This window comes from Panthera leo, chromosome C1 (genome assembly GCF_018350215.1).
Source record: "Panthera leo isolate Ple1 chromosome C1, P.leo_Ple1_pat1.1, whole genome shotgun sequence".
In the NCBI taxonomy this organism is placed as follows: Eukaryota; Metazoa; Chordata; class Mammalia; order Carnivora; family Felidae; genus Panthera; species Panthera leo.
In genome coordinates, this window is record NC_056686.1 from 42,316,746 (window position 1) to 42,330,710 (window position 13,965).

The following is a 13,965-nucleotide window of genomic DNA, read 5'->3' on the forward strand; positions in this document are numbered from 1 at the left end:
TTATATGTTTTTGGATTCGGTTTGCTAGTGTTTTGTTGAGGATTTGGTTTACTGATATTTTGTTGAGAATTTTTGCATCTGTGTTCATAAGAGAGATTTATCAGTAGTTTTCTTTTGTAATTATCTGTGTGGTTTTGCTGTTAGGGTAATGCTTGCCTCAAAGAATTAGTTAGGAAGTATGTCCATATGTCCTCTGCTTCTATTTTTTTTTTTTTTAAGTTTATTTATTAGGAGAGAGAGAGAGAATGATGTGGGGCTCAATCCTATGACACTGGGGTCAAGACCAGAGCTGAAATCAAGAGTCGGATGCTCAGTCCGACTGAGCCACTGAGCCACCCATGTGTCCCTTCTCTTTCATTTCTGATACTAGTAATTTGTCTCCTCTTTTTTTTTTTTTCTTCTTTTTTTTTTTTTTTTAAACTTAACCTGGACTTTTTAAGTAACCAGCTTTTGGTTTTGTTGATTTTTCTCTATTGATTTATATTGATTTCACATTTTCAATTTCACTGATTTCTGTTCTAATTCTTACTATTTCTTTTCCTCTGTTTAATTTGGATTTAATTTGTTCTCTTTTTTTTTTTTTTTTTTTAATGTTTATTTATTTTGTGGGAGAGAGAACGTGCACACACGTGAGCAGGGGAGGGGCAGAGAAGGAGGGAGAGAGAATCCCAAGCAGGCTGCACACTGTGAACGCAGAGCCTGATGTGGGGCTTGAACCCACAAACCGAGATCACAACCTGAGCTGAAATCAAGAGTGGATGCTCCACCGACTCAGCCACGTAGGCATCCCTAATTTGTTCTTTTTCTAGTTTCCTAAGGTGGAAATTTAAATGATTGATTTTATTTTATTCTTAAAAATTATTTATTTATTAATATTTTATTTTTAAGTAATCTCTACACCCAATAGGTGGGCTTTATCTCACAACCCTGAGACTAAGAGTCTCATGCTCCTCGGAGTGAGCCAGCCAGATGCCCCAAGATGATTGATTTTAGATCTTTCTTTTCTCTTATATGTATTCAGAGCTGTCATTTTTCCTCTAAGCACTGCTTTCACTTTATCCCACTAATTTTGATAAATTGTGTTTTCATATTGTTCCAAATTTAAAATTTCTCTTATTACACTGTAATTAACTAATTGTAATTTAAATAAAAACTTGGGAAAAGAATAAAATAGAAAAAAAAACCCAAAAAACAATTTAAAATTTCTCTTGAGATTTCTTCCTTGATCCATATATATTTTTTTAATGTTTGTTTATTTTTGAGAGAGAGTGCAAGTGGGAGAAAGGAAGAGAGAGAGAGGAAGACACAGAATCCAAAGCAGGTTCCAGGCTCTGAGCTGTCAGCACAGAGCCCAACACAGGGCTCAAACCCATGAGCTGTGAGACATGACCTGAGCCTAAGTCAGACGCTTAACCGACTGACCCACCCAGGCACCCCTCCATATGTTTGTTTAGAAGTGGATTGTTTAATCTCTGTTTGTTTAGAGATTTTACAGTTATTTTTATATATTTATTTTACTTTTTAAAATGTTTATTTACTTATTTTGAGAGAGAGACCACATGCATGCTTGTGAGCAGGGGAGGGGCAGAGAGAGGAAGAGAAAGAATCCCAAGCAGGCTCCCCACCGTCAGTGTGGGAGCTAGATGCAGGGCTCCATCTTAGGAATCATGAGATCAACACCTGAGCTGAAGTCAAGAGTCAGATACTTAACCGACTGAGCCACCCCAGTGCCCCCAGTTATTTAATTTTTTTAAAGAAATTGTGGTAGTTTTTCTGTAGTGTTTTCCCACAATCTGGATTTTTCCATTGTTTGACAGTGCTGTGATTTTGACTATTCCTTTGATCCCTGTAATCCCTATAAATTGAAAGTTAGAGGTAGAGGCTTGATCGTATTCAGGTTTGATGGTTTTGGTTGTACCTTGTACTTCCTTAAGGGGATTAATTAAGTCTGGTTGTCCGGATGGTTTTGTGATTTTGGTGGTCATAGATGGTCATTGCCTAGATCCATTAAATCATCAGAGAATTCTTGTACCTTTGACTTTTAGTATTAATTACTCTTGACCTTTCTGACTTCAGAGTATTTCATTTTTCTGTTTTTTTCTTGTATCCTTGGTTACTCTGCCATAATTTCCTTGTATGCTCCTGTTTTTCTATATATCCCTTAAGTGTTTTATATTCCTTAAGGTTCCATCTTGGGTACCCATCTCACTTTATACACTCTTTAGGTCTGTGGGTAATCTTTTTAAATTTTTGTTCTTGTTGTTTAGCTACCACTTATTCTCCGATTCCCCAGAGTTCCCAGCACAGTACTTTTATTTTAAGCTCTAGAACCGCATATCCAGGATGCCTCATGGATATACTGCCATTTCTTCTCTGGGCTGCTCAGTCATCATATTTTTCTGGTTTTCTTCCTTCCTCAGTGGCTGTGCTGCTGATCTGTTTCCTTATCTAGCTCCCCTTGAAAGACAGTACAAATTAAAGTTTTAAGATATCTGGCTCTGATGCCAGACTGTCTAGGTTTGTACAGTCATGACTATTAGATGTTTCCTTGGGCCAGCTACTTAACTTTAGTATGCCTCAACTCATCTGCAAAATGTGGCTAACAATAATCCCTACCTCATTGGGTTTTATGAGGATTTGGAGAGTTAATATATCTAAAACGTTTAGAACATTCAACAGCTGTTAGTTGCTATTATGACTGTTATTCCTCATTCTACTGACCTTAAATGTAAATGTTTTCGGTACCTTTGTCTTGCTCCTTCTTTTACATTCCCATGTTATCCATTCCCACAGTTTTAAATACTGTCTTTGTGCCCGTTAATTTCAAGTGTTTATACTTCAGTCTTGTAGGTTTAAAATCTATAGAATCTAGAATGCCAACTGATATTTTGGGGAATTCTGAAGGTGTAACAACTACTCAGATCTGTTTGGTTGTGGTGTAGAATTCTTTTTATACATTGTTGGATTCAGTTTACTAATATTTTGTTGAGGATTATATTATACCATAATTCTTCTATAATTTCTTTCAGAGAATAGAAACAGAGGACATAGTTCCTAACTCATTCTTTGAGGCCAGCATTACCCTAACAGCAAAACCACACAGATGTTATAAAAGAAAACTACTGACAAATCTCTGTCATGAACACAGATGCAAAAATCCTCAACTATTCAGATCTGTGTTGAGCTGGTCTGTGAACGCTGGACCTTATACCTCCCAACTCAGTTTTGGAAATGGGTCTGCATGGGGAAGTGGTGTGACCTTGGGTGGGACAACTGTTTGTCCCATTGGATTACAGCCAGCGTAGTCCCCATAGATGAGGGCTGTTAGCTGTTGGCACTCCCAACAGATCTAGTAGTAAGTCCTTTGTTCCTAAAAAGGATCTAGGTGTCCTATTGCAGCATCTACTACACTGCCATTTTTCCCCATCTCCAAAATGACCATCTACCTATTTGTTTAGTGACATTTTTCATTTCTTCTTCTCTCCTTGGTAATACTGAAACATTTTCTACTTTCAAATCTATATCTCATTCTTTTCCTCTTACCTCCTATCATAGATACCTTTTCTTTCCTTTCCTCTGACCTCATATGCACTCTCTTCACTTCTACTTTTGCCCCTTGGCAAGCTCTGCCACACAGCAAACAGTCCTCTTAAAGTTTAATCAGATCTGGACATTACCTCTGTCACTCTTGAAAGGCTTCTCCTTGTACTTAGGGTAAAAAGTCAGTTTCTTGCCCTGGTCTGCACGATTGACTCTTTTTGCCTCTGTCTCTAACCTGTCAGATGCTGGTATCCCCTCATCAACTGTGCTTCAGCCATACTGGTTTGCTCTTATTTCACAGAAAAAGCCAACCTGTTTCCCACATCAGGACTTCAGCTTTTCCTTCCATCTAGAATGACAACTACTGCCTTCACCTTTCATGTCCTTCAGGTCTTAGCTTAAACATCACCTCCTCAGCCTCCTCAGAGAGACAGGATTCTTGTTTTCCTTCTTCATTTCCTTACCCCTCTATCATGTTCTTGTTTGTTTCCTTTAGAACTCTCACTACATTTATTTTATTTTGTTTTGTTTTGTTTTATTTTATTTTATTTTATTTTATTTTATTTTATTTTATTTTATTTTATTTTATTTTATTTTATTTTATTTATTTTTTATTTTGAGGGAGAGAGAGCGCATGCGTGAGCAGGAGAGGGGCAGAGAGAGGGAGAGAGAGAATCCCTAGCAGGCTCTGCTGTCAGCAGAGTGCCCAAAATGGGACTCAGTCTCACGAAGTGTAAGATCACGACCTGAGCTGAGATCAAGAGTCAGATGCTTAACCCACTGAGCCACCCAGGTGCCCCTTACTACATTTCAAAAATTTTTTAATTTAAATTTGAGTTATTTAACATACAGTGTAATATTACTTTCAGGTATACAATATAGTGATTCAGCACTTAACCTACAACACCCAGTGCTCATAACAAGTGTATTTCTTAATCCCTGGCATCTATGTTAACCCATCCTCCCACCCACCTCCCATCTGGTAACCCATCGGTCTGTTCTCTGTAGTTAAGAGTCTGTTTCTTGGTTTGGCTCTCTCTCTCCCTTTTTCACTTTTTTTTGTTTTGTAAGCTCCACATAGGAGTGAAATCATATGGTATTTGTCTTTCTCTGACTGACTTATTTCCCTTAGCATAATACCCTCTTGCTCCATCCATGTTGTTGCACATGGGAAGATTTCATTATTTTTTTTTTCATTTTTTTAATGTTTATTTATTTTTGAGAGAGAGAGAGACAGAGCATGAACAGGGAGGGTCAGAGAGAGAGGGAGACACAGAATCTGAAGCAGGCTCCAGGCTCTGAGCTGTCAGCACAGAGCCCGACGCGGGGCTCGAACTCACGGACCGTGAGATCATGACCTGAGCCAAAGTCAGCCGCTTAACCGACTGAGCCACCCAGGCGCCCCAAGATTTCATTATTTTTTATGGCTGAGTAGTATTTCATTGTGTGTTATATATATACATACCACATCTTTTTTTTTCTCCCTGTATCTTTATCTAGTCATCAATCGGTAAGACACTTAGGCTGTTTCCATAATTTTGCTATTAATATGTAATGATTCTTTAAACATAGGGGTGTATGTATCCCTTTGAATTAGTATTTTTGTATTCTTTGGATAAATACCAAATAGTCTGATTATTGGATTGTAGCATAGTTCTGTTTTTAATTCACTCAATACATTTTTAAAAAATGTTTATTTTTTGAGAGAGAAAGAGCAAGCGAGCAGGGAGGGCAGAGACAGAGGAGGGACAAAGGATCCCAAGCGGGCTCCATGCTGAGAGCAGTAAGCCTGATGTGGGGCTCCAACTCACAAACCATGAGATCACAACCTGAACCCAACTTAGAAGCTCAACCAACTCAGCCACCCAGGCACCCCTCACTTACTACATTTTTAATGTTAGATATTTTCTGCTTGTCTGGTATTCTCCCTCTAGAGTGTAGGTAAACTCCATGATGGTATATGAAGCCATGTCTGTCTCATTCACTGTGAAGCATAGCACTTTGCATACAGTGAACATTCAGTGTTTGTTGAATAAATGTATGAATCAGTGTACTAAATTCTTCCTCAAAATCTGAAGTATAGGGACTTTCTTCCTCCTGTCTTGGTAGCACAGCCCAGCTCAAACTGAAAAGGTGGGAATCAGCTTATATACCTTTTTCTCTCAGTTCTTTCCCCCATTCTGTTCAGCCACCATGTTCTGTCAGCCCTGTTTTAAACTTTTATCTTGCATTATGAGAAGCATCAATAATCTCTTGCCCCATCTTCCATCAGACACCATCCTAATTCCTTTACAGTCACATAATTGGTCTTTCTAAAAATATAATTATGACTATTTTTTTAATTAAATTTTTTAATGTTTTTATTTAATTTTAAGAGATAGGACATGAGTGGGGGAGGGGCAGAGAGAGAGCGAGAGCAAGAGCAAGAGGGGGGGCGGGGAGGGAGATACAGAATCTGAAGCAGGCTCCAGGCTCTGAGCTGTCAGCATAGAACCTGATATGGGCCTTGAACCCATGAACTGTGAGATCATGACCTGAGCTGAATTTGGACACTTAACTGACTGAGCCACCCAGGTGCCCCAATGACCATTCATTTTTCTGCTTCAAAATTGAATTGTTCCTTATTGTGCATAGGATAAAAAAAAAGTCTGGGTTTCATAACTTTGTCTGCAGGCTGCATCTGCTTTTTACCTTCCTTTCTACTTTTCTTTCTAGCCATCCTTCCCTTTTACACCACCGTATTCCAGTAATGCTAATCTGCTTGGGGTCTTTCCACGTAATCTGCTGTTCTTTGCCTCCCTGTCTTTGATAAGTTCTTCCATTCTCTCTGCCCCCACCCCCAAACTAATATTTAGTCTTAAGAACTTTTCCCAAAGTTAATCTCATCTGTACTAATTTAATACATGGTGCAATTTACTATTGCGTGTAATACACTATTATAATCATTTGTTTACCTGATGTGCCTTCCTAGACTGAATTCCTTGTGGTCACAGGTATCTAATTACCTTGTGTGACCATTACTTAACATAGAATGTCACACACAGAAGATGCTTGGTAAATCTCTTCTAAATAAAATCTAGTACAACCCATTCATTTTATAGATGAGCAAAATGAGGCCTAGAGTGGTAAGTGACTTGTTAAAGGCTATCTATTAATTTAGTTAAACTAATCATTGGTAGTGTTATTTGTATATTGCACATATGTACTTATTTATCTATTTTATTTTATTTTATTTTTTTATTTTTATTTTTATTTTATTTTTTGTGAGCACGGTTGCTGTGGATAAAACTGTGGGCTCTGGAGTCAAACTGGTTTTGATTCCTGATTCCGCCACATATTTTGACTTTGAGCAAGTCACTTAACATCTTTAAGCTCTAGTATCTTATAAGATAGTAATTAATAGTATTATAGTATTATTATAAAGAATAAATGAGGTGATCTCAGTAACGGGGTTAGAACAATTCTTGCCACAGAATGAGCAGTAAATATAGTCATTATTATTATTGGCATCTGTCATTGTTCATTGACCACAATGCTTCCTGGAAAAGGCATGGGATTTAGTTGTTATTACAAGCTGGTTCTGGTTTTCTTATAGGCAAGCTGACTGATAGAACAGCGAGCATTTTCCAAGGCAACCAAATGAAACTGAAGCTGGTCAATATTCAAAAAGCCAAAATCTCGACAGCTGCATTCACAAAAGCCTTCTGTCATCACAAAGTCATTGAACTGGATGCTACTGCAGTGCACACTGACCTCCCAATTCCAGACATCATAAGTGGACTCTGCAGCAATAGCTGGATCCAGCAAAACCTTCGGTGTCTCCTGTTGGACTCAACGAGCATCCCTCAGGATTCCAGATTACTGTTCTTTGGTCAGCTCACCGGTCTTCGCGTTTTAAGTGTTTTCAATGTTTGTTTTCATAGTGAAGACCTGGCTAACGTTTCTCAGTTACCAAAACTGGAAAGCTTGGATATCTCCAATACTATGGTCACTAACATCTCTGCACTCCTCGCCTGTAAAGATCGACTCAAATCTCTCACAATGCACTATCTAAAGTGTCTGACCATGACCAAACCACAGATTCTTGCAGTTATTAGAGAACTTAAATGTCTGCTTCACCTTGATATTTCTGATCACAGGCAACTCAAATCAGATCTGGCTTTTCATTTGCTGCAGCAAAAGGATATTCTGCCTAATGTTGTGTCACTGGATATATCGGGGGGCAGTTGTATCACCGATGGAGCTGTAGAACTGTTTATACGGCAGCGGCCTGCGATGCAATTTGTGGGACTGTTGGCTACGGATGCTGGTTATTCTGACTTCTTTACTGCAAAGCAAGGCTTGAGGGTTTGTTTTTTATCTGAAATAAGTTTGTTTTCATTTGTTTAGAACATTATTAGGCTTTTGTTGTAAAACAGAATCTGTGCTAGGTATTAGGGTTACAAAGACAGATAAAAAATCCTTATGGAGCGAGCGTAACAAAAATGATTGTGTAGCTACTATGTGGTAGGTTGTGGAATTACAACCTAAAGCAAGATATGGTCCTGGCGTGCAGGTCTTCTAATCTAGTTTGATATGATAAGTATAGCCATTTATGCATCCCCGCCTATATGCCAGATGCCACTTTGTGCATGTTGTTTTCCTCTTTAATCCTCCCATTTTATAGATGAGGAAGTGGAAGCTTAGGTTAAACTTCTTATCCATAATCCTATAACTACCTATTAAACGGTAGAGCTAGGACTTTTATCCAAGTCTTTGTGACTCTAAAACTTGCTCTGTTCACCTCTGTTGACAGCTAAATATAATTAGTAAGGCAGTGATCAATGTTTTTGCTGAAGGTTTGAGAGAAAACAGTTTTGAAAAGGGTCTTAAGAAAAAAAGTTTGGAACATTGCCAGAGTAAGTTTATAGCCAATCATGATGCTGGTTTTTTTTGTTTTTTGTTTTTTAAATACGGAACACTTTATGAATTTGCCTGTTATCCTTGCACAGGAGCCGTGCTAATCTTTTCTGTATTGTTTCAGTTTTAGTTTTAGCTTATTGCTGAAGCAAGCACTCATGGTGCTGTTTTTAAAGCAACACACATTGGGGTGCCTGGGTTCAGCTCAGGTCATGATCTCACGGCTCGTGGGTTCGAGCCCTGCATTGGGCTCTGTGCTGACAGCTTGGAGCCCGCAGCCTGCTTTGGATTCTGTGTCTCCCTCTCTTTCTGCCCCTCCTTTGCTCACACTTTTTCTCTGTCTCTGTCTCTCTCTCTCTCTCTCAAAAATAAACGTTAGAGGCGCCTGGGTGGCTCAGTCGGTTGAGCATCTGACTTCAGCTCAGGTCATGATCTCATGGCTTGTGACTTTCAGCCCCACGTTGGGCTCTGTGCTAACAGCTTGGAGCCTGGAGCCTGCTTCAGATTCTGTCTCTGTCTCTGCCCCTCCCCTCCTCATGCACTGTCTCTCTCTCCATCTCAAATATAAATAAACATTTAAAAATTTTAAAATAAATAAACATTAAAAATTTAAAAACCCACAAATTTAAATATTTTTGTTTCAGAATATTTCATTTATTTATTTATATTTTGAGAGAGAGTGCAGGAGGGGCAGAGAGAGAATCCTAAGCAGGCTCCCACAATGCCATCATGGAGCCCCTTGCGGGGCCCAACCCCATGAACCGTGATATCATGACCTGAGCTGAAATCAGAAGTCTGATGCTTAACCGATTGAACCACCCAGGTGCCCCTAAAGTATTTCTTTTTTAAAACAGTGGTTTTCTACCTCGGCTGTACTTTGTGATCACTTGGGAAGCTTTAAAATATACTGATGCCTGTGTCCTATCTCCCAGAGATTCTGATTTAATTGGTCTGGGACTTGGTGTGGGCATCAAAATTTTGAAAACTCCCAGGTATTTCTAATGTGCGGCCAAGGTTCAGAACCATTGTTTTGAAATGCTTTTTAATTATACCATACGTAATTCTTTCTAGGCTGAGAGAGTAAAATGATTTGCAGTCATTACTTGTTTTTCATCTGTCTGTCTGTCTGTCTGTCTGTCTATCTATCTATCTATCTATTAATGTAGGCCCTACACCCACCATGGGATTGAACTCACAACTGGGAGACTAAGAGACACATGCTCCACTGACTGAGCCAGCCAGGCACCCCAGTTTTTTTTCACATTTTTGTTCTTTTTTTCCTCAAACGAAAGGCCTCTTACATTTATTACTGAACCAGCCTACTGGTGCAGAAGCACAGTGACAGGAAAATCATTTCACCTATAAAACATGTCTGTTGTTCTGGTAGAAGTGATGTTTACAGAATGATAGGATATGAGCACATTACCTTCATGCAACATAAATACGTGTGCCATCTCATGTGCAATCCATTGTAGACCCAGCTTGGTTCTTCTCCAATGCTTCCTCTTGGAGCTATACCTTCTTTTTTTTTTTTTGGTACCTGATTTTTATTACCAGTTTTCTTGTGAGTCGACTAGGGAATGGAACACTTCTGCTTTTGTTTCTTGGCCAGGAATTATTTGGTCCTGAAAGTCTTATGAGAAGACATGGTGGGAGATAGTCAGCCGCATACCCCACGATGACAGAGAAAAGGAGAGAGCTGTTTACATATTTTTATTCTTTTGATTTGAAAATAGCAATTGTATTTTGAAGTCTTTTTAATTTTCTGGCATGTCTAATGAAGGTGTAAGCCATCAATTAATTAGGCTAGAATTAGAGATAATAGTGAGAACTTTCAGATTAGATATGTAGAGAATTGTTTACTGGGAATGTATACTTAGGCCTGTTTCAGATTAATAGCATTTAGTGTCACAATGATCAAAAGACCACAGCTATCAGGGGAAAAATTTTTTTTAGTACAAACTCTTGGTATATGCAATAATATGGGACAAATGCTGGAATATTCTGCAGAGGGATTATGCATGTAGTTAAGGTACTGTCAAAGTGGGTACACCAAAAGAAAATGTGAAGCTGTGTTTCAGTAAACTTACCTGGTATACATGTAAGTTTAGTTTATTTTGAAAACTTTAAAGTATGCATTCTATACGGTGTTAGATATTGTTGGGATGGAGAGGAGAAACCACAGTCTTCCCAGTACTAAGAAACTCTAAAGATCTTAAGCCAGCCTTCTGTGGAGTGTAAGGTATGGCAAATTTAAAATTTAAATGGTTCAGAAAAACTTTATTTAATGGAAATATATATGTTTTAGATCAGATGCAAAGTATACTAAGTATCTTTGTTATTTAGGTTGATCAAAAATTTGCTTGCATTAACATGAATAAAATCAAATGTAAGCAAAGACCTTTAAACACAACAAATACGTTATTTATTGTACCCCAAATTAGAATGGGCAGCATGTACTTAATTCTTTTAAAATGGGCAGAAAGTGGGGGCGCTTGGCTGGCTCAGTCTGTATAGCGTGCAACTCTTGATCTCCGGGTCATGAGTTCAAGCCCCATGTTGAGCATGGAGCTTATTTTAAAATATAAAAATAAAAAATAAAATAGGCAGAAAGGGCATCCACTATTAGTATTAAGAGCCACACACATCTTCATTTGGTAGGAAATCCTTGTGAACCCCCTGGTGGGGTGTGGCGGGGATCCCTTCTGAAGATTGTTTTATAATGGCATCTTCAGGAAGCCAAGAAGAGAGGGTGAGGCAACAGTTATCTGGTCTTCTGCTTGGTCATGTGGTTAATCCTTTGTTTCTTTTTCAGCTCTTAGATCTGGATGGTCATAAAACTTTTTTAAAAATTTTAGAATATATCCATTGTTTTACATTTTTAATGTGGAAGAGTGCCTTAGTCCTTCCTGTCCTTTGTGACATTGATATTTTTGAAGAATACAGACTAGCTTTGTTTTGTAGGCTTTTTGGAAGAATATTCCATTTTGGATTTGTCGAATGTTTCCTTATGATTAGGTTCTTCATCTTTGGCCAGAATTCCTTGGGAGGCATGTTGTATCAGTCTCAAGAATACAATCCTGAAGCACACAGTGTGCCTCATTAGTCCTGTTACTTTTCATCATACATTCAAAGTATTGTCCAGATATTATATAAAATATCCAGTATAGATAAAATACTATCTATATAATATTGTATTGTTTCTATACTATATGGATAGTATTTTTTTCACTTGCAACTAATAAGTGATGTGTACTTGAAGACTATGCAAATATCCTCGTCCTCATCAAACTTTCTAATCTGGATTTAGCATCCATTGATGATTCTTACCTGAACCAGTCTTGACTGGAATGGTTGCAAAGTGATGATTTTCAAATCTAGTCCTCCTACCATAAAGAAGAGCCCTGCCTTCTGCATCTGTCTGTCTAACCCAACTTCAATGTGAACTCACTGATTCTTATTGTTTTCAGTGGTTTACAATTCAGTACTGTCCTTAATTATTTTGATGCCCAGTTTGTTACAGATTGGCCAATGGATGCTCCTTCATACTGGCTCCTGTGTTATTTACATGTCTCCATTATTATAATTGTTACTATTATTATTTTTTAAGATTTTTATTTTATTTTTTAAAATGTTATTTATTTTGAAAGAGAATGTGAGCAGAGGAGGAGCAGGGGGGGAGGGGGACAGAGGATCTGAAGCAGGCTCTGCAGACAGCAGTGAATCAGATGCAGGGCTCAGACTCACAATCTGCGAGATCATGACTTTAGCCCAAGTTGGACATTGAACCAACTAAGCCACCCAGGTGCCCCTTTGTTGTTATTTTGATCACTTCCTCACTTTCTAGCACATGAAGATGTTTTAGGCTTCATATACTTTCCTGTTCCTAGCCCTTCTGGCATTTCTACTAGGAGCCCTGGTTCCTTTTATTAAACCAATATCTGAGTACTAGGTATGTTCTTAGTTGTTGGGGTATCTTTGTTGTTGTTGTTGTTGTTGTTTAATGTGTATTTTGAGAGAGAGAGAATGAGAGGACGGGAGGGGCAGAGAGAGAGGGAGAGAGGGAGAGAAAGAATCCCAAGCAGGCTCTATGCTGCCAGTGCAGAACTCAATGTGGGACTTGAACTCAAGAACTGTGAGATCATGACCTGAGCTGAAATCAAGAGTCAGACACTTAACCAACTGAGCCACCCAGGCACCCCTGCATATTTTTGTTTTTAAGTCCCTTTTGGGAAACAGGGCTAAGGAGATATATGAAATAAGTTTCAGAGTAATACTTCCAAATGTCCATCCTCACACCATTCTCCTTTGCCTTTCTGCGTTCTTTGCTTGCATTTCCTCTTTTCCACAGTGAGAACCTTGGTTCTCAAAACATTGGCACGTTTGCTTCATCCTACAGTACATGTAAAAGAGTTTTCAGAATAGTGAAACACAAGCCTGCTAAAAAGAATTGAAAATTTATTTGCAGTTCCTCCCCCACCCCCCCCACCAGACTGAGGGTTTAATCAAGGTACTAAGCAGATGTATTTAGGTTCTCTTATTTCCTCTTCTTACACAATAGGTAGTATATACTTTGTATTTATTACTTAACAATATGTCTTGAAAATCACCCCATGTCAGTTCATATTTCCATTCCTTTTTTCTTCTTTTATTTTATTTTATTTTATTTTATTTTATTTTATTTATTTATTTTTTTTAACGTTTATTTATTTTTGAGACAGAGAGAGACAGAGCATGAACGGGGGAGGGTCAGAGAGAGGGAGACACAGAATCTGAAACAGGCTCCAGGCTCTGAGCTGTCAGCACAGAGCCCGACGCGGGGCTCGAACTCACGGACCGCGAGATCATGACCTGAGCCGAAGTCGGCCGCTCAACCGACTGAGCCACCCAGGCGCCCCTCTTCTTCTTTTTTAAAAAATAATCTTTACCCCCAATATGGGGCTCAAACTCAGGACCCTGAGATCAAGAGGCACATGCTCTACTGACTGAGCCAAACACCCCTATATTTCCATTCTTTTAAGTTTTTTGGATGACAAAACATACATAACATAAAATTTACCATCTTAACCATATTTAAGTGTACAGTTCAATGGTATTAAACACCTTCATAAAGTTGTGCAACCATTACCACCATCCATTTCCATAGCTATTTTCATCTTGAAAAACTGAGACTATGTACCCATTAAACACTAACTCCTCATTCCCCCCTCTCTCCAGACCCTGGTAACCCCGATTCTACTTTCTGTTTCTGTGATTTTGCCTAAGTACATAAGTGGAATCATACAGTATTTTTGTGATTGGCTTATTTCATTAGCATAAATGTCCTCAAGGTTCATTTGTTGTAACATATTGTAGAATTACTTTCTTTTTTAAGGTTGAATTAAGTGTGTTATGTATATACCACATTTTGCTTATCCATTTATTGTCGATGGACCCTTGGGTTGGTTCCGTGTTACTTCCAGCTATTATGAATAATGCTGCTGTCAATAAGACTATTCATATATCTTTTTGAGACCCTGCTTTCAG

The 13,965-nt window shown here is 38.5% G+C and overlaps 1 protein-coding gene and 1 non-coding gene across 6 annotated transcripts in view; one reads left to right on the forward strand and one right to left on the reverse strand.

The window, feature by feature from the left end:
* The window catches only part of ZYG11A (zyg-11 family member A, cell cycle regulator), a 74,889-nt gene that overhangs the window by 21,992 nt on the left and 38,932 nt on the right, over nucleotides 1-13,965 (forward strand). For all 5 annotated transcript variants that reach the window (XM_042951328.1, XM_042951329.1, XM_042951331.1 and 2 more), the window contains one exon: nucleotides 7,136-7,887. In XM_042951328.1, coding sequence (XP_042807262.1) covers nucleotides 7,136-7,887 — 752 coding nt within the window. The remainder of the gene's footprint in view (nucleotides 1-7,135; nucleotides 7,888-13,965) is intronic.
* LOC122228969 lies at nucleotides 8,487-8,593 on the reverse strand. The gene has a single exon (XR_006206851.1). It is a non-coding gene; the product is annotated as a U6 spliceosomal RNA (small nuclear RNA).